General features: G+C 54.5%; 1 protein-coding gene across 6 annotated transcripts in view; it reads right to left on the bottom strand.

The window, feature by feature from the left end:
• Positions 1-20,087, bottom strand: part of MSI2 (musashi RNA binding protein 2) — a 386,560-nt gene that overhangs the window by 7,986 nt on the left and 358,487 nt on the right. For 4 of the 6 annotated variants that reach the window (XM_060133050.1, XM_060133051.1, XM_060133052.1 and 1 more), the window contains exon 11: positions 19,315-19,377. In XM_060133050.1, the coding sequence (XP_059989033.1) occupies positions 19,315-19,377 (63 nt within the window). Of the gene's footprint in view, positions 1-15,840; positions 15,891-19,314; positions 19,378-20,087 lie in introns of all 6 variants that reach the window. The other 2 variants (XR_009537419.1, XM_060133054.1) reach the window with 1 other exon arrangement.

The following is a 20,087-nucleotide window of genomic DNA, read 5'->3' as shown; positions in this document are numbered from 1 at the left end:
CCCAGGCAGCTGACCCTGCTCCTATACCAAGTAACCAACAAAGTATCTAGCTGGCTCTGTTTCAGGGTGGAGAGCAGGGGTGTGGGCAGTGGGCCACAGTGCAAGATAGGAAGACTTTTTGACCCCTTTCTCCTGTGTCCAGATGAGGATCCAGGAGGACAGTGGGCAGGCCCACCTATCTAGAAGCCAGGGAGAAGGGACGTCTCCATCTTGGCTTCTGCCAGCAGGGGGAGGGCCATCCAGAGACTAATCCAGCCAGAGGAGGCAGCCTGGGAGACAGGAGGCGGCATGTCCTGAAACACGCCCCTCCGGAGGCTTAGAAGACAGGAGGGCTGGTGGTATTTGGCCCAGCCCCCGGCTACCTCTCACGAGCCTGTGTGCCCAGGAGGCCTGCAGCTTGAGAGTTGGCCTGAAGGGAATTTCACAGTAAGCAGCTCTTCTTAGGCCTACATTGCCCCTCCCCCTCAGTCCTCTTCCATCAAATGACACCGGTATCACGGTTGAGAAGGCACTGTATTAAAATGCAGCTCTAAAACCCCAAGTCTCGCGTGAATAGACACTTGCCCTCCTAATGCCGGAGCCCCAGCTCAGAGTCACCCTGCAGACAGTCCCCAGCCAAGGGTGAAGGATCAGGCTGTGGGTTCCCGCCGAGGGTGCAGCTGGCAGGCAAGAAGCACCTGGTCCTGGGCTGGTCCTTTTTCTCTAGGCTTCTGGACAGTGGATTGCACCCTCAAAGGCTGAGGGCATGGAGGGGCCGGGTCTCTGGGCCCCTTGGTCAATGACTCCCTCTTTCTCTGTGGGCGGAAGACCCAGGCTCCAGAAAGCATGTTAACAAGCCAATGGGATGGCCCGAACCCACGATCTCTGGGAATGCTCTACCCAGCAGCGGCTCTGCTGCTGGGGAAGAAAGGGGCAGGGCACTGCACACGCCAACGTGCCGGCGGCTGTTCCCGCTGTCTGATGGTGGGAAGGCATTAGGGACAAAGCGATTTTCTTCTTTCGGGAGGTTCGCACTGCGCACTGGCTGGTTACACAGTAAAGGAGGAGGCCCTCCCCTCCAAGCTGTGACCTTGAGAGGAGAGGCAGGGGGAGAAGCACGACTCTGAGCCCCTGACCTAAGGGTGCTTTCTGTTCCAGTCACCCCTCAAGTCAATTTTCAATGGTCTGTCTCCTTGGAGGTTGCCTCCAGGCTCATTTTGAGGGGCCAGAAATGTCCCACAGGCCAGGATCAGGTCAGGAAGAGGGGATGGGACATTATTCTTAACGGGCAAGGACGCCTGTCTCCTGCTCAGCTAGGGGGTGTGGGGGGGCGATGGGGAGGGAGGGAGGGGTCTCGGTATGTGCTGCTGAATAAACAGTGCTGAGATTTATAAATCGGACGTTCTGACTCCTGTCCCAGAGGAGGACAGTGTCCTGCAAACACCCTGGCACTTTTGCAGCAGAAGCTGTGAGTGCTAAGTGGCCTTGGGCGAGCCCGGGGCCAAGCTGCAGTCTGGGGGCTTACTGTGAGGGAGCAGGGTCACTTCCCATCGGCTGCTCTGGGCAGCGCCCACAGCGGTGGTTTAACACTGGGCAGGCTCCTCTTTACGCCTCGCCCTGTCCCCCAGCACCCTTTGGACTTTCTGGGTCCAGGCAGCAGCTATGCTCAGGGAGGCAGCTATGGTGCAGAGAAAGGGAACACTGGACTTGGAGTCAGAAGACCTGAGTGTGACCCTGGCCCTGACCTCCGGCTACACGCCTGAGTGTCAGCCCCTCACCGGTTGGAGTCCTCACCTGCGACACGTGAGTGCTGCCTGCCCTACTCAGCCTGACTCTCCGTGGGCTGTGGCGAAAACGCAAGAGACGGTGCTCTGGAACTCGTCAAGTACAAAACAAATACGCCTATATTTGACACAGCTGTCTATGCAGAGCCCAGCAAGACAGGTACCATACGCAGATTTAGGAAAATCCGATGTAGGAGAGTACAACTCACTGGCCATACAAATCGGGAAGTGATTCCCAAAAGGCTCTATTTCATCCACCTGGTGCACTTAATCACCTTGGACCTGATGAAAGGACCTGGGGACTGGGGGCAGGAGAGTGAGGACACTATATCCAGAGGCCAGCGAGGGAAACGCATTGGCATTAAATCTGGAGGTACTTCGCATCAGATAAAAGGAGGAACTTCCTGCCCATCAAGGGAAGAAAACACCTTGATGGCTGACCCAGGAAAGCCATCCAGAGACCTCATCCAAGGTCTGTCCTGCAGGCTCAGACGCTCACCTGCAGGGGCTGGACCCAAAGCTCGTGGGCCCCTCGGGGTTTCACAGCAAACCCAGGAGACGCCTGCCTTACGGAGGGCTTACAGTCTGCATGTGGTTCTGCCCAGCTGCCGTCAGAAGGCGCCGGGCTGAGTGGAATTCGTCACCGAGGGTGGGGACGTTGTGGGGGAGGGCAGTGAGAATCAGGACTCACTGTAGGTCTAGGAAAGGTATGGAAGTCCCAGTACTTCTGTATGATCCCAAAGTGATGCCACTGGACCTGGGGCAGAAAGCTAGGGCCCAGGACTCTAAGGGGGGGCACCCCTCGGAGGGCGCCTCTGGCTCTAAGGCTTGGAAAGTAGGTTATTACTGATCCAGAGAAAGGAACTGTTTCCAAAGTCTTTTCCAGATGAGCTCAGGCCACATATCTGGGACCAGCCAGGGTCCTGCCAAGTCCCAGCCTTAGGCCTGGGTTCTCGTTTCGTGGGTCTCACGTTTCGCCAAAAGGCAGGGCCAGCCCTCGAGACAATTTCAATCATCTTCTTGGAGAGTTATGTGTTGCTGCCAGGTTTCATCTCAGGAGGGGGCCTCGAGGCCCCCAGGACATTTCTGGGACAGAGTGTGTCCTGCTCACAAGGCAGATGCAGTTGGTGGGCCCGTCGTCAGCAAGCCCAGCTCAGAAGGTAACCTGCTGCCCAGCAGAACTCATTATGCCTCCCACAGGGACAAGGGAGGGGAGTCTGGTCTGGGCTGACGGTGTCGTGGCCCTGTTCCCAACCCCCAGCTCCCGCAGAAGGGAGGACCCGGAGCATAAGCCGATGTGATATTCTTCGAGGGCAGGGCTGCGTTAACTCATCACACTAGATTTTAGGGGTTTTTGTTTGTTTTAGAGAATTTAAAGAAAGCGACTGAAAAAGGAATGAGTAGAGGGGCTCTGCTGATAGGTTGATGCCAGAGAAAAGAAGCCAGAGTCACCGCCCCTCCGACACTCACCTTGTCTATATCATGCTTCTCTCCGCCCGGATTAAAACTCCACAGCAGCAGAGCCTGTGTCTCATGTCAGCAAGGGACCCCTCAAGGCGGGGGGCGTGCGGAAGGCGGGGACCCTCCGGGTTCTCACGGGACCCTGTGTGAGAACCCGGAGGTTCTCACACAGGCGGCTGTTCCCGCTGTCTGATGGTGGGAAGGCATTAGGGACAAAGCGATTTTCTTCTTTCGGGAGGTTCGCACTGCGCACTGGCTGGTTACACAGTAAAGGAGGAGGCCCTACAGGAGGAGGAGGGCAAGAGCAAGCTGCCCGATTGCCCTACAACACGGGGGGCCCAGTGGATGCTGGGTCCATAATGCCAGGTGGCTGTCAGAAGCGGAGACCTGCCTCTGAACAGCCCCTCTCCTTGCTGGGGGGCTCTGAGCAACCAGGCAGCCGAGGCCTTCCTTGAAACAGAGTTGACAGCCCCAGTCTGCAGCCTCACTGTGCCCTCTGGAAGGCGTGCCCACTGTAAATTAATGCAGGTGGTCTGATGGGAAAGGTCAGCCTGAAAAGATACACTTGCTTCTGATAACGGAAGGAGAAACCCTCAGCTGTGAATTACCAGCAGGGCAAGGAGGGAATTGCATCCAGCAGTCTGCCAGGCCACTGTGTCCCAGGGATCCTGGCTCAAACTTTCCCCCTAGAGCTTAGCCTGGAGGGGGCAGAGGGAGATAGAGAGGGCCAGCAGTTACATCTAACCTGGGAAAACTGTATGACACACTCAATTTAAGTCAAATCAGTTCAGGGACCCAGAAGCAGGGACAATCAATTTTATAGACAACATTTTTTTTTTTTAAGCTCTGCTGAAATTCAAGCTATTTCAGAAGGCAAGGAGAAGACATACTTTAAAACTGGGGGAGGCTTGAGAGAGCAATGTGATGGTATTTCTTTCTCCCTCTCCCTGTCTCCATATACAAACCAGTATATTACTAAGAAGGACAAACTCAGCCTGGTATCAACAAGTCTGGAGACGCCTGGATCATCATAAATACCGCACAGGACACATGCAGAGTGTCAGCTCGTTCACTGGGCGGAGGGAGTCAGCGTCACAAACATCCCGACTGTCGGTTTCAGTGGTGGCAACCTTAGAAGACTGCAGTTTCTGCTTGTTTGCTCAACACCTAGCCTGCTTCAGACTACGGAGGTCAGTGTAGATGTCCGTTGGTTAGTGCTGGTCTATCTTAAGTGGGGAATTGATGGACAGTGGAACCTAAGACTTGGGACTCATTATTTTGTAGAATGGTCTCAGCTTCCAGTCAAATCACATCCCCTAAAGAGATAACTTCACTGCTGGTCGGCTCCAAAACCCTCACATCCTGGGTTACTAGTGAACCGGGATACTCACACTACCACTCAGGTCAGTGTGAGCAGGCAGCCCCAAGCACCCGCAGAGGACCTATATCCGAGGAGGGCTTTGTGGCCGGTACTTTATACTTTCTCTTGTTGTACAATCTCAGCAGAAAACATCTCATTCTCTTTCCATCTCGATGCTTTTTTCTTATCAGCCCTGATTCGGGTGTGGGTGTGTCTCTTCCAACCAAAGGACTAGGCTGCGTTAGTCGGGATGGAGGGAAGGGGGAGGAAGGGGGTCAGTGGCTGGCTACCATCTGCTCACGGGGTAAATTCTGGGGATGCAGTAGCCTTAGTGGGCCTGGGCCCGATGGCCAAAGAAACCAAGCTTTTGTCATGAGGGCAAAGAACGAACTTTCTGGGGCCACCATCGGGTTCTTGTTTCTCTCAGACCCCAGGGGTCTTGGGGGACTGACCTTGTTTGCATGTTCTAAGGAAGAAGGGGGAGAGGGGCCCCAGGGAAGGAAAGGCCACGACGTGAGTCCCTGGGGCCGAGGTGGTACTCGCTCTGCCAGTGTGAACTGTCTGCCCGGCTGCAGCAGCTTCCCCAAGGAAGGGACCCCAGGGGCCGCTCCAGCTCAGGCCACAGGAGTGAACGCAAGGTGGTGATCCCGATTCCTCTGGGATACAAAGCAGCCTTTCAACAACACTTCCACCCTGAGCCTCTCAAGCGCTTCAGAAGACGAAGGAAAGTCAACCCCAGAGACAAATGTTTATGGTTTGACTGAAGCAGGCGGTGGGTGTTTTAACACTCACATCCTGCTGCCTCTTCCCTAAATTAACTGGTTTCAGATTCCAGGCCCACACAGGTTAGAATGGGCAAGGAGCAGCACATGGGCGTTGCCAGAGCCTCCCATTCCAGCCCTCCCTGACCTGAGAATCAGAAGGAAAGGAGGTTAGGGGGTGTGCGGCCTGGGAAGGACTCCCTCTCTCTCTGTAGCAGTTCTGCTGCTCCTAGTTTAATCCTGAGAATCTGCCTGGCTGTGTTTTGCTCGGGTGACCCCCTGTGTCCCCAAGGCACACCCACCTCTTTATCTTTCCAAAAAAGAAACCAGTCTGGCTTCTCCCCGCATGGACCCAGGCGCCCCAGCCGTGCTGTGTGCGCTGTGCGTGCTCGCTTTCTAATTCTCACCCTGCCCGCCCCCCGCCAGAAGGGTCGGGTCCTTGCTTGTGTCTTGTAAGTGATTCCACTCACTGCAGCCCCAGCGTACACTTCCTTCACTGTAACTATTGTTAACAGAAAACGCTATGAAACCCAAGGCCAGAACCACATCCTTGTAGTATCCTCAGTCACGATGAAAAGCTCGGAAGGAATAGGTGATGCCCTGTCCCAGTTAGCAAAGGTGGGGCAGGGGAAAGCCTCATACTAGTTCAGGCAAAACGGGGTCTGGAGGCAAGGGGCACAGGGTTCTAGAAGCTGTGGTCTCTCGGGGTGCCAGGCTAGAAAAGGAACTAAGGTTCACTGAGCACCTACTGCGTGCCAGGCGCATTGGCAGGCGTTTAACACCGTCCTGTTCACGCTCCAAACAACTAGTAAGACGGGTTTTGTTGCCCTGGGGCTGCAGACAAAGAAACCGAGGGCTGGGGCCACGAGGGGATGTGTCCAGGGTCTCACAGTGCCTCAGACCGACTGAAACCAGCTCTCACTTGGTCTCCAGGCTACTCCCCCGGGCTGCTTTTTAAACCGAATCCCGCTGCCCAGCTGTCCTTCCTCGCATCAGAGTTTGACAAGGTTTCTTCTGTTTATTTGGATATTTCTTGGCCTCACAGAGGTCACAAAATCAAGGACAAGGAATCAAAGCGCCAATGTTGGAATGCCAGCTCCCGAGGGCATGGGTCCTGCTGCCCTTTCCAAATTGGGAGCTCCCTGGTGGCGGGGGTGTCTCCCCCATCAGACCGGGGGCTCCCTGAGGTTGGGCCATGCCTGCCACAGGAGACAGGGGTCAGCCTCTCACCTGAGGACTAGACCACCCTCCTCTGTGCCACATCCCAGAACAAGACCGGGCACGAAGCAGGCATGCGGCATCGCTGGGGTCAGGGGGAGGTGGAAAGGGCACTGCCAGAGAGAAAGGAAGCCCTCCCACCCTAGAAAGTGCAACCAGAGGGCTGGTCTCAGTCCCCGAAGACTCCAGTCTGCTGAGGGCTGTCCTGTGGGGAGCTGGCATGCCCTAGCACCCTCAGTACTTACTGCCTGATCACATTTCATGGAAACTCACTGTTTGGGGCTCTAGCAGCCAGGGGGTGGAGTGGGAAGGATGCCCAAGGGGCAGCCCCTTGAGGACCTGTACAAAAGGCTTTCCACTTGAGCAGCCCGTCTTTAATGATTATAAAGGCACAGGAGTTTAATCCATGTTTGATGTAAGCGCTAATAGCTCTGTGTCCTTGAAGTTCAAAGCGGGCGCATGCATGTCACTAATTGGCCAAGCATGGCGCCATTCGGCTCCCTCTCATGTTTCTAATTAGGTCTCTAATAACAAACAAACTCCGACCTTACCGAAAGGCCCCCATTCATCAGACAGTCAAGGAGGGTGGCTGCTTCTCTGTTTATGGTTGCTCCGGGCTGCTGGTTCTACGGGTACATGCTCTCAATCTCAGCCAGGACAGGGCTGTCCTGCGGGGGGAGGTAGGAGAATCCATCTATGAGGACAAAGACCCCTTCAGCCCATCCTGGAGGGGTGGCTTTCCTGGCCCTGCCAGGAGGACCAGTGGTGGGCAGGAGGGGCCTGGGCTCCAAGGCTGCCGGCTAAGGATCCCCGACCCGCTCGTTAGAGGAGGCTGGGGTGAACCGTCTGGCTTGGCTCTATTTATCTGTCTCTGAGGTAGGGAGGCTGATGACAAAGTCACAGAGACGGTGTGAGGCTCCGTATCTAGCAAGAACCTGATGGTATTTGAGTCCATGGTTATAGGATGGACTTGCCCGGGGAGCTTTTAAGTAACGCTGAGGCCTGCCCGCCGTGCCCCCCACCTCCCGCCATCCCCCTGTAGCTTCTGATTGGATGGATCTACAGCGTGGCCCGGACACTAGGAATTTTAAGAACCCCCTAGGTGATTCTAACATGTAGCCAAGTTCAAGAACCACTGCGTTTGCCCCAGTCCCGCAGCTCATCGACGACAGCTATTAACAGGTCCACCTTTATTAGCGAATACCATCCAGAATGCCAAACCCTAAAGGGTTAACCAACCACACACGAGGATGGATATCTGACTATAGGGTTTGTTTTGTTTTGTTTTGTTTTAATGATACACGATTCTGGAAATATGTCTATCCCTCTCATTGCCTTCACACATTAAAAAAACGTGTGACTGATTTTTTTCAAATGCATCCCTACCAGTTGCCTCAGCACTTGGAAGCCCCTGGCTTTCTCTTCAGTCACTCCTCTCGGATCTTAAGGCACTATCACTGTCAACATTTCGCTCCCAATGATAAGGGATCCAGAGCTTTGGAAACAGCAGCAATACAGAGCTATAGAGCTGAATGGTGCCCAAGACCCCAACAGTCTGAAACCCTTTGCCCCCAAATCAACCAGCTTGCTGTTGGCAGAAGCCAGACAGGAACCAAGTCTTCTGATTCCCTGCTCTTCCTTCTACGCTCTTGTCATCATCTTCTTCTTCTTCTTCTTCCTCCTCCACCTCCTCCTTCTCTTCTCCTGCTTCTTCTTAAAAGCCTCTTATCATCCGTATCTGATTAATCCACAAGGTAACCCATCCCCTTGGATGGGGAAGGGATATAAGGGATGCCTCTGAGCTGTTTCCATCTCCAAGGCCAGTTGCCAGAAGTTGTGGGGTCAACCCCTGAACAACCAAGTAACCTTCTAGCAAGTCATTTCCAAGTCTGATTTGTTTCTCTTCAAGCCAGGTGGGAGGGGAGACACTGAAATCTCAGGGGCTACCTCAGTGGAAGGCTTAGAGACTATTTTATGCACCTGGCGCTGAACAACCTAGACCCAGAAAAGTCGAACACCGTGGCCAAGGGTACATAGCAAAACTGGGCGAGAGGTTTCTTCCAACTCAGGTCCATGTTTTCTGGTTTTGCTGCTGTGTTTGTGGTCTTTTCTCTGGAGGCTGGGTTGACACGACCAGACTCTTCTGCCTGGGTCAGTGACTCCAGGGCATCCTGGGTCCCATGTGTTGGTAAGGCTGAGCATCTCCTCTCCCGGCCAAGACGGGGAAAGCCTACCCTCTGCACGTTACGGTCAAAAAAAACTTCCAGAAAGAGAGGGGAAAGCGGGGCTGGGCAGCCTTTGCCTCCCACAGTGGGCTCTACCACAGGCGCACAGGTTTGCGTTAACTGGACAGACCATTTTATTAATATTAATAAGTAACTAGGAACAAAGGGCCCCTTTATTTTTAGCTTTCTCTAATTGCGTAGTAATTGCTCATCAACAAAACAAATGAGCCCCTGCTCATAGTACTGTTGCCATGGTACTGGGAGCCCAGCCTCCCTGCAGGACGATTGGCGGAGGAGCCCACTGCTCCCGCCTCCGGCTCCGCCCCTCCCAGCCACTGGCTTAAGGCAAAGCCCCAGCAACTGGGCGGCCAATCCCCTCCCAGCCTCAGGGCTGGGCTGGGCTTCCCAGAGACCTTCCAGATTAAGTCCTCACAGCTCACGTGAAGGGATGTTAACTCATCCCTACCGGAGAAGTCTTGCCCAAAGCGTCCTCCCCTGCTTCATGGCCTAGTTTCCTCCAGGCAGTGGCTAACTTCCTTCAGTTTTGTTTTAGCTAAAGGCTCCTTTCTAATAATGATCTTTAGCCTGGCTCACACTTACCCGACCGTGCCTCCTCTGGGCCTCCTTTGTGTGCCTTTGGTCTGAAGAGATTCAGAGACCAGAAGCCAGATCGGAAATGTCAGCTAAAGCCAGACAGAACCGTGATGTTAAGTCTGCAAGAGCAGAAGCAGGTGCAAATACCACATATAATGCCTCCTGAAAATGACTGGGTTCTCTTCTCCTCCACCAGGGATATGGAGAACTGAGTTGATGGCAGCGGTTGGTTTTTGTTGAGGGTATGTTTCAAAGATGCAGAGCTTTGCAGGTATGGCAGGACTGGTACGATGGAGCGTCTGCTGACAAGCGCTGTCCGATGAGACAGACCTAGGCTCAGATCCTGCCTCTGACACCTCACACATGCTAAGCCACAGGTTTTGTTTTGTTTTTGCGGTACGCGGGCCTCTCACTGTTGTGGCCTCTCACTGTTGTGGCCTCTCCCGTTGTGGAGCACAGGCTCCGGATGCGCAGGCCCAGCGGCCATGGCTCACGGACCCAGCCGCTCTGCGGCATATGGGATCTTCCCGGATCGGGGCGCGAACCCGTGTCCCCTACATCGGCAGGCGGACTCTCAACCACTGCGCCACCAGGGAAGCCCTAAGCCACAGCTTTTAAACCTTAAAAATGGGAATGGGAATGACAGCACCCACTTCCTAGGGCTATGAGAATAAAATGGGATAAGGGAGGTGGGCTTAGCACAGAACATGACTTACTCATAATACATGTGAGATATCATTAACATATTACTGTTACCATTATTTTATTATAATTGGCTAGGAAGTGTCTTTAGCATTCTATCCGCCACTTGCAAGATATCCTTCCCTCAAGGGGCCTCCCAGGTGGGTTTGCATTTTGAGATGCCGGCTGGAACCCTCTGGTCCATGCCATAGAGTGGATATCCCTGTGGCTCTCTCATCCTGACAGATCTAATTGCAACAGCCAATCACAGCTGTTCAAAAGCATTATTTGCCCACCTCCTGTTGTGCAGGATCCCAGGATGGAAAGGGGAGACCTTTGTATTTATTAATGAGCATCCAGGAACAAAGGGCCCCTTTGTTTTCTGCCTTCTCTAATTGCACAGTAATTACTCATCTATAATAAGAACGAGGCTGACTGCCTCCCGGAGGATTGATGGGTCATATTGTTGGAGAAGGCAGGCACCACTCTGAGATAACGTGCAAAATATCTTCCAAAGACTCAAAACCCTGCCTTTCATTGAGGAGAACTCACCAATCAGGAAGAAGACTGAGGACACACGATCACATTGAGAAGCTAGAGCGAAGGAGGGGGCATCCCAGGGAGGGTTAATCGGGTGTGGTTTCCTGGTGTTCTGAGCCAGTTTTGAACAGAGGGACCAAAGATGAGGACAGAGGGAAAGGGACTGGCAGCAAGGACGAGGGCAGTGGCTGCCATGAGGGCACAGGAATGGGAACCAATAGCCCTGAGCAGGTAATGAACAACAACTTGCTGGCAGAAGCAAAGGAGAATTGCTGGAAACAAAGGTGGACTCCCCATGATGGAATGCCCTCCAGGGTCTGCATTGCTCTCCTCCCCTTGCTCCAGACCACAAACCCAGCACAGCCCCAGGGCTTAAGGGGTCAGATTGGGCTTTGCTGGGCCACTGCCAGGTTGATCTTCCTTACTTGGTTCTGTCTTTACTGAGTTCCATTCCACTGCCATAAAGAATATGAGCCTCTCTCTCCCACCAATATGACTATATCAATCGGGCTTTCAAAGTCTCCCTCTCCCAGACTCTAGGCTCTCTCTACCTCTTCAAGCCTATATCCCCACTGCCCATTAGACAGCCTCCCATTGTCCCCCAACCAGCATGACGTGGAGCCCAGAGTTAATCAGCTAATGGGGAAGAGTAAAAGGCCCACAGCATCTCTTACTGGGCAGCTATATATGAACATTTGTGGAGTGTTTACAATTTCATGGTTTGCCACTTGTCCTCATGCCTCCCCTCTTGTCTCTCTAATCCACCCTGCTGTCTGGCTTGTCTAACAAACAAATCTGATGGCACTTCTTGGTTTCAGGCCTCTCTGAGGCTCCCAGTCACCTAGGTGAATCCAGGCTCTTCAGCATGGCACTAAGGACCCCCTGCTCTGACTCTGCCCAGCTCTCTAGCTAGCTGTTGCCCTCAACCCCAATGCATTTTATTTTCTAGTCAGAGTGAACCATTTGCAGGACTTCAAAATCACTCTGCTCTTTGCATAAGCTGTTTCCCCAGGCTCCCTGGGGAGCTCCTATCTGTCCTTTAAAAGTATAGATACTCGCTCCCCCGTGAAACCGTCCTCGACTTCCCCCCACAGCTCTGTGCTCCTCCTTTACTGGGCTTAGGCATCATATCGTAAGTACACATTAGCCTCCATGCTAGGCTGGGAGAGCCTCTAGGGCAGGGACTGTGCTCTGGAGTCATCTATGAGCTTCCAGGGCTGCCAGCATCAGTCTCTTTCCCCCCCTTTTATAGTACCCAGCCTTTGGAAATCCATCCTTCTTCCACCGTGTCAGAGCTCCTTTAGCTCCTTTACCTGGGTTTAGAGGGGTCAGATCCCACCCTCAGTGACTGCTTCCTGTAACCTAGGCCTTAACCAAATAGCACAAAGTTCTGGACTTTTGCTAGAATCCTGGACCACCTGACGCCCCTCTTCTTCTAGACAGGGTAACGTGAGTCAGGAAACTGCTGTGGCCATTTTGCCATCATAGGAAACCAATAAAAAGACAATATCGAAATGAGAAGGAGGGCAAAGCTAAGAAAACTGCAGAAAATGAGCCCTGAACACATGAAGCTCACTCTTCCAACAGAGCTTCCAGGATGTCAGCCGATAAATCCCCTGTAATATTTAATCACACTGAGCTGGGTTTTCTGATACAGCTCAAAGTACCCTGAATCAAGGCCTAGGACGGTGCCTGTCACATATAATAACAATGACTGTTGTTGAACACTGAATAAATATCTGCCGATTTAAACGCCACGGCAGACGTGCCCTGGGTCTGGTTCTGAAATCTACGTCTGAAAGGTTGGCCTGTGAAGTCTTGCAGCCTCAGTCCTCAGCCAACACAGAGCTGGCAGCCGAGGCTGTTGGGCTTTCCCAGGACGTTCCTCTATGTGCAGGGTGTCTGGGCGGCAGGTGAGTCCTTCAGGAACAAACATCGTTCCTCCCAGGGCTACTTAAAGGAGGCCAAAGACCTGGGTTCAAGTTCAGGGTTCTTTACCCTTGACCAAAGCCTCGCTAACCAGGTAACCAGCTGTGTGACTTTGGATAAGTCATGTGACCACTCTGCAGCCCAGCTTTCTCATAAAAACAAACATGTAAAATTGAGCCCAAACCTTCTGCCTTTCTGCCCATCTCACGGGGTAGCTGCGGTAATAGACGTGACAGCCTTAGCTCTGTAGGAACACAAGGAACCATGATGTACCCAGGTATGTGCTCCTTTGATGACTCTCATCAACACGTGGGTTCACCAACTTTTGGAATATGTGCTGTTATAGAGCTCTCAAGGGCACCATTCTTCCCACCCCTCCTCCAGACAGCAGGGCCTGTGCTCCCAAGCCAGCATGTGAGAAGGCCAACCAGCTCAGGGGGCGGGCACGGATGTGTCACCCACTGAAAATAATTCCACTGATTTAAAAGACCATTAACATTCTCCCACTCCATTCACTTTAGGATTAACTCATACTTAGGTCTGGGCTTTGAGGCCAGTCACTAAATGCACTAGAGTTGATTTATCAAGTGCATGGTATTTCTATTACAAAATTATTGATTAGAGCTGATGTATTTTATCCTCAACAGAGTTGGTCCAAAAGCCCTTGGAAAATGAATGAAGATGAGGTCAGAGGTGGGCAGCTCTGCACATTATTATAAATTCACTGGGGTTACTGAAATCCAATGCTGGACTCTTTACGGGCAAAGTCCTGGCTCTCCCAGAAATGAAAATTTTAATGACAAACTGAGAAACAAGGTGCCCATGCCTAGAGCACAAGGCAGTGACTGGGTGGTGTACGTTCCGGGACAGTCTTTCAAGTATCTGGCTGGTTAGCAGTCCTAACAGGTCACAGGTTTTCTCTCCCTCTGGGCTACTGTGCTGGCTCTATTCCAATGAGAGGGTGTCCCCGTGACCTTACCCACAGATGGGCCATCTTGGGGTCACAGCCCCCAGAGGATGCTTGCTACTAGCACAAGGGAGCCTGGGCGGGAAAGAAGAGATGCCTGCACTGCAACCCTGCACCCCACCCCCCTTTCCTGGACATCGGATTCTGCTAACGGAGGCCTAGGAAAGCCATCTTTAGCAATAAAGGCAGCACAGTGATCCATTTTCCTTTTTTAAATGAAGCTGACAGTGCCAGAAACAACGCATCGTGGGAAATAGGGGCTTTCAGTGGAAGGAATCCAGATTCTCAGACCACTGAAGGCAAGAAGTGTTACCTGCCTTTATATGCCTTGGTGCCCGGCACAAAGCAAACCTTCGGTACAGGCTTGTTCAAAGCAACACCTGGGAACCCTAAGGCTTGTGCCGCGACCAGTGCAGACAATGTCCGCACTCCTCCAGCAGCTGGAGGAGCGAGTGGACTCCCTCAGCCCCGAACACACAGGAGGCAAAGGATTTCACTGGGGACATGGAAGATGTCCTGAGATAAAAGTGGGGCGGGTCTGAGATCTACTCTCCTCCCCAAAGTGTTTACTTTATGGCTCAAGTTAAATGATTTATTCTATCCCCAGACTTGAATTTTACTGGAACAGAAACTCAGGGATGTCCAGCCAAAGGGCAGCAAAGCCAGACCTAGGATTCAGGTGGGGGTGGGGGGTGGGGTGGGGATTTTCTGCTCTCTCTGCCTCTGTCTCCACCCTCTTCTGCTGCTCCCCATTCTGGGTCAATCTACGGCTTCAGCAGCCCCGAAGCCTGACAGTTCCACCTTCTCCCTCTGCCATTGCCCACTCCTACTCCCATGAAGACTGGGCTAGAAGGCCAGCTCCTCCCAGATCTCCCTTCCTGGGCCTCGGGGCCCTCAGTCTGGCCGACCTGCCGGCTCACATTCAATCCTGGTCCACCCCGACTGGGCCACATGCCACGGGCTACCATTTTGCACACTCTTATGGGGACTTCCTGGGCTTCTGTCTCCTCTGCTAATAGATGACTTGCACCCTGAACGTTCACATCCCACCTGCGTCCTGCAGCGTTGGGTCACAGCCACCAACCAGCCTGGCTTTAGGAGCAGGTCCCAGGTGGCAACTACTGCTTCATCTTCCAGCAACTTACGAAGGTTAGGGATGCCTCCAAGAGCTCTAAGAGACCTCTGCACCGTCTCATGATTTGTCACCACAAACGGAGGGGAGACAAAGTGTCCAGAGATGGCTGACTGCACACGCCCTGAACCCAGGGCAGAGGCTGCAGGACTGGGACGTCTTCCTGGGGCGATGCTGGCAAACTGTGGCCTCCTCTTTGGATATTACAGGCCCCCTTTCTCCCCTCCCCTCCCCTCCTCATGAAGCAGTGCCAGTAATCTCCACAGCAGGAATGTCACCCCTCTCACCCCACTTCCCTTCCGCCCTTTCTCCTTTTACGTTCAGCAACCGTAAGAACAAATGCCGACCTCGACTAAGACCAAATGCATCCCCTGTCTGCAGACTAAGGATCTTGAGATCTTAATCCCTCTCCCCATCATATTTCATTTCCCCTCCGACCATGTAGACAGGGCTGCCACAAGGACCCGAATCCTTGAAGGGCTGGATGTGAGCTGGCCAAGGACTCAAGGAGTAGAGGGCTTGGAGAAGCCTTGCTGCTAGGCCTTAAGAAGTAGAAAAAGACCCGATCTGTTCAAGAACCACAGGAGGAAGACAGGAACAAGGAAGAACGGTAAGACTCCCTCCAACCCTGATTGCATTCTCTTTCACTACAGTTGGACACTATTAAGAGAGATCTCCGTTGGGAAGGCTAGAGCTGAGGGTGGTGACCCAGTCCTGGACTGGGGGAGCAGGGAGTGTGAGGGGAGGTGGTGGTGGCTGATGGCGGGAACATGGATCCAAGCCCCTTGGCAACATTGAAAATATGGAGCCCCTTCTCTTCCTGGCCCCCACGCTATCCTGCAGACACAGCCGTGCTGTGCCGAGCTGTCCGAGGCCCTGTAATATCAACTCAACAATGCATGTTCTACAACTACGGCTACGGCTACCAGTACATCTACTACAGTGCATGCATTTAGTTCAGTCCCACAGAGACATACAATCTAAGAACAGGCAGGGGGTGTGAAATGTTTTACTGGACAACAGGTGTTTCAGAGTTGTAACTAATAAAAAAAAAATCGAAAACGAAAGTGTACAAAAAAAGACATTTCTCGAGAGTTGGATATGAGTTTGTTTCTTGAACTGTTTCATCTGAACAAGCAAAAACATGCAAACCAGCTGGTACTAACAGGAAGCTGGACACTGAGAGAGGATTAATAGGTGTGGACAAACCTTCCCGCTGAGCGTGCTCAGAAGAGTGTTTGAGAGGAGGTGTGCAGATCCTAGTGTAAGAGAGGCGGGAGAGTATGCCTCAGAGACACTCTCACCGCAGCCCCAACCAAGCAAGAGAAAAGACAACAGAACATGACTCTCACACTCACCACCACCGTCAGGAGCTCATGTCACTAGATGGGAACAAAGCTGGCAAGTGTAAAGCACAGTAAGGGGTCCTGGCGGGGCGGGGGCTGGGCTGGGGCCGGGGCCTAAGGCTGATACACGGACCCACCCGCGATGCCACCCAGAAATCCAATAGCCTGGAGATTCGAACCATTTCCCTCACTTGTCCGGGGGAGCCGTTTACCAAACTGGATTTAGGTTTGGGGGAGGGGCATGATGGGGCCACTGGAACTGAATGGATACGATCAAAATAAACAAACAAAGTCTCGACTGAGCACAAGAAAAGATGACGTTTCAAACTTCCGGGTGAAGGTAAAAGAAAAGTGACACTGATAGTGAAGTCATCTAGGAGTCGCCGGGACCTCCCCCTGGGGGTCACCCGAGCCCACCCACCTCAGGTCCGGGGCAGGCTGGCCCAGAGAAGTCGGCTGAGGTGGGTGCAGAGCTCCGGGCCCAGGGCCCTCCTACCCTGACACCGTAGCCCTGACGGATGCCGTTGCCCAGCTCATCAGAACCGAAGCTGTTTGCTTCCCACCCCACGGCCTCCGGCTGGAGCTTCTGCTCGGGAAGCTCCCCCGGCGCGTCATGATAAGGAAGGGAAAACCCACACAAAACTGTGGAGCTTGAGAAAAATGAAAGTGCAAAGAGGGCCTTTCATAGTCCACCTGATCTCTAAGCCAAGCCTGAGAGCCCCTGGGGAGCAGAGGCCCTGTTTCCCACTGTTCTGAGTCCCCGGCCAGGTTCAGCATGGGACCAAGCCAGGGCGGCACTCCACAGACTCCCTAGACCAGCTTCTCCCTAGGAGAGAGTGCAGTTGAACTTGTAACGCCCCCCAACAGCCGAGGCTGCGTGGGGGGGGGGGCGCTGGGGGGCTGAAGGAGCATCCCTGTCCCCGGGGGAGGAGCTGGGATGGGTGGGGCAGGATTGCAGGAGGCGGAGAAGGTAGACCAGGCAATCAGCCCTCCGTGAGCCCCCCTGCTGGTCTGGGCCGATGCACACACCCACATAAGTCTGTGTAGCCCCTCCCATACATGCCAAAATGCCACCCAGGGGCCACTATGACAGGTAAATAATTGGCCATCCTGCCAGACTTGGAGTCCAGATCATTTTCTAGGGGGAGGGAGGGAGGAAGGGGAGAGTCCTTACAGGTCAAAATGCACTAAGAGAAAGACAGGTGGAGATCTTCCTTCCCCAGCCTTGTAACCCGGCTCCAGGTTCAAAGCGGGTAGGGGTGGGGGCCGAGCTACCCTGTCTACACGTGGGCAGGTGTCTTCCAGCCTGGGCCGCGTTCTGACTTGGGCAGGCACCGCCTGGTCATCGCCCGCGGGCACACCCAGGCTGCACTGGGGGGTGCCCTACAGCTTCCTGGCCGAGCCTGCATCCTGGGGTGGGCACCTCCGAGCTGAGGGTTTACTCCTGGCACTAACCCAGGCTGGTGTGGGCAGGGGGTCTGGGAGCACACTCCTGAAGAGAATTCACTAACAGTGCGGTGATGAGCATGGCTGACCTCGAATGGCCTGTGGGAGACTTGGCTCCGGATGGAAATGGCTACAAATAAAACACCACTGGTCCTGAAAAAAAAAGGGTGGCTGGAGATGGCTCTGACCTTTGGGGTTAGGAGTTAGAGGGGATGGGGGGGACTCCCGCCTGGCTCTGGGGCGCTGGGAGAGGGCAGGGGTGGCAGAAGGGGGCAGAGACCATGGGGAGACCACTCTCAGACTCTCAAAGAACCCCATGCTGCCCTTTAAACTTGCCATGAAGTCAAGGAGAATGGGGGTGGGGAGAGAGGCAGGGTTAATTTTGGGTTAAAGTTTAGTTTCATAATCCAAGTTACAATAAGAAAGAAACTGAACGGAGAAAACAACAACCAACAACACTCAGAAATCTCAGGATTTTTTTTTTGTTGTCCCTTCCCCCAGGCACAGGTAGGACAGAGGCCCGTTTATCATGATACCAAAAAGCTCTCAAGTTAAAAAACCAAATGGAACAGGGAGACACTAGGCAGCTGTGCAACCCGCCCCCAGGGCAGGGGGACCAAGAGACGCTGGCCAGAGGGCCGGTGGGAGCTTCGGCGGCCGGCTGCGCGAGCGGGAGCCGAGGAAAGGCGCCCGGTGCCCCTGCCCAGCTCTCTGGCTAACGCCCTCAGCAGCCCCCTGAGAATTCCCTGGCCCCTCCAAACAAGCCCCCAGCGGGTGGCTCAGGGGAGTGGGTCCTTTGTAGCTTGAGGCAGTGCCAGTTTGCATGGAACGGATTTTTACTGACATTTCCAAAGGGCCTCACTGTACCAGTCTCTTACCACCGAGGGTTTGGGTCTTTTTGGCGTTTGCCCTCTGGGCTTTTAATGCCCCGTTTCCTGGTACCCTCAGCAGCACCTCCCTCCCCCGGCCCTCCTCAGAGCCCTGTTACGTCAAACTAAGCTTCCCTGGGTGCTCCAGCGGCCTGGCCGCGGGGTGTTGGGGGAGAGCTGCAAACCATGGCTCCCGGGTTTAGGAGGTGGGGGGCCTCTCGGTGGCCTGGGGGATGGGGGAGCACGCAGCAGAAGCCCTGCTTGCTCAGGAGGGCAGAGGGCATCTGGGGGAGAGGGACAAAGGCCCAGCTCCAGCCTGAGCCCACAGTGCCGCTGGGGAAAGGTTCCCAGCTCACCCCAAGGGTCCCAGACCCCCTCAAAGGTTGGATTTGGAGACCAAATGACCTGGGCAACCTCACGGGAGGGAACACCCCCATTCCCTTGGCGGCTAGAGTCTCGGACCCCTCTGGTCTCGGCTCAGAAGAGAGTCTGGGATGGCCCGGGGGCTTCAGGAAGAGCGGCTTCACTCCCTGGGGTCAGGGTTGGCCTCACGCTTGACCCTCAGGGACTCGGGGTTTAGCCCCGGATCAGCGAGCACCCTTGCCAAGGGCAGCAGGGGCCAAAGGGGGGGTTGCTCCCAGGCCAGGACCACACGGATGGACTCTGAGTCTCCCTTGGCAACCTAGAGCTTCTCTGGCTGGGTCAGAGACTCGAGGCAGGGGGCCTTGTGAACCAGCAAAAGCCAAGGAGGGAAATGCCCACGGGTGCCCTGAAGCCGGCTGTCAGGTGAAGGGGCCCGTCCGAAGTCCACAAGAAATCCATTTTTCTCTTTCGAGGGAGGGAATCATCATCTGCCTTTGGTTTGCGGTCCCGGGACTGACCCCCCGCTGGGGCCGCCCCCCGCCCCCCTCCGGGCTGTGCTGAGAGTGGTGGGCAGACGCAGCCGCACATCCAACAGGGCCTTTACCTTCCCCTGCACACTGGGCATGCCTGGGAGCCGCCGGGCCCGCACACCTTCCTACCTGATCCTCGTGCTGCCGCCACCGCTGCCGCCGCCACTGGTCCATAAGCCGCTGCCGGGAAGCCTGGCAGAGAGAGAGGAGCTGGGGTGAAGGAGGGTCCTGGAAAGGGCCACGGACAGACGCGTCTCACAGGCCATGTCCCCCGCCCCGACACAGAAGACAGGGGTGGGAAGGGACGTCCGTGGGTCGGCCTTTAGGAGGGACATGGATAAGCGGCGCTCAGGCTTCTGGAAGGCACAGCATCTTTAGGTGTGTTTGATTGCCACACATTTGTCACCCGGGAAACTGGTTCTAGACGGCACACCAAAATAACGGAAGGGAATGAAGAGTAACTTCTCTCGAGAGCAGGGCGAGCTCCCTGCGGCCCCTGCACGGGCACCTTGGTGATTCCCCAGGGCTTGTCAAGAGCTGGTGGGGTCGAGCATGGCCCGGTCACAGGCAGGGGTCCCTGGGGTGCAGTCAGCCCTCAGCCATAGGCAGGAGGCCCTGAGGGTGGCTTCCTGACACTACAGGCACCTTGGCCGGGAGACGGCTTAAGCCTAGCCGTTCTCCTGAGGCCTCAGGCTGGCTTGGCCGTCTTGACTCCACACTTCAGCGCCAGCAGCATCACGGCCCCGGGCCCAGGGGTGACGCATTCTGGGGGTCCAGCTCGGGGAGGAAGTGTGGGGGCGCAGAGACGACGTGGGGTGGGCCTGTGGCTCTGGAGGTACATTAGGGGGATCTAGATCTGGCCCTTCTGTCTGAGCTCCACCGTCCCAATCAAGGTGGCACTG

The sequence above is a fragment of the Lagenorhynchus albirostris genome, chromosome 20, assembly GCF_949774975.1.
Source record: "Lagenorhynchus albirostris chromosome 20, mLagAlb1.1, whole genome shotgun sequence".
NCBI classification, from domain to species: domain Eukaryota; kingdom Metazoa; phylum Chordata; class Mammalia; order Artiodactyla; family Delphinidae; genus Lagenorhynchus; species Lagenorhynchus albirostris.
Note: the sequence above shows the minus strand (reverse complement) of the source record. Positions and strands in the feature narration are given on the sequence as shown.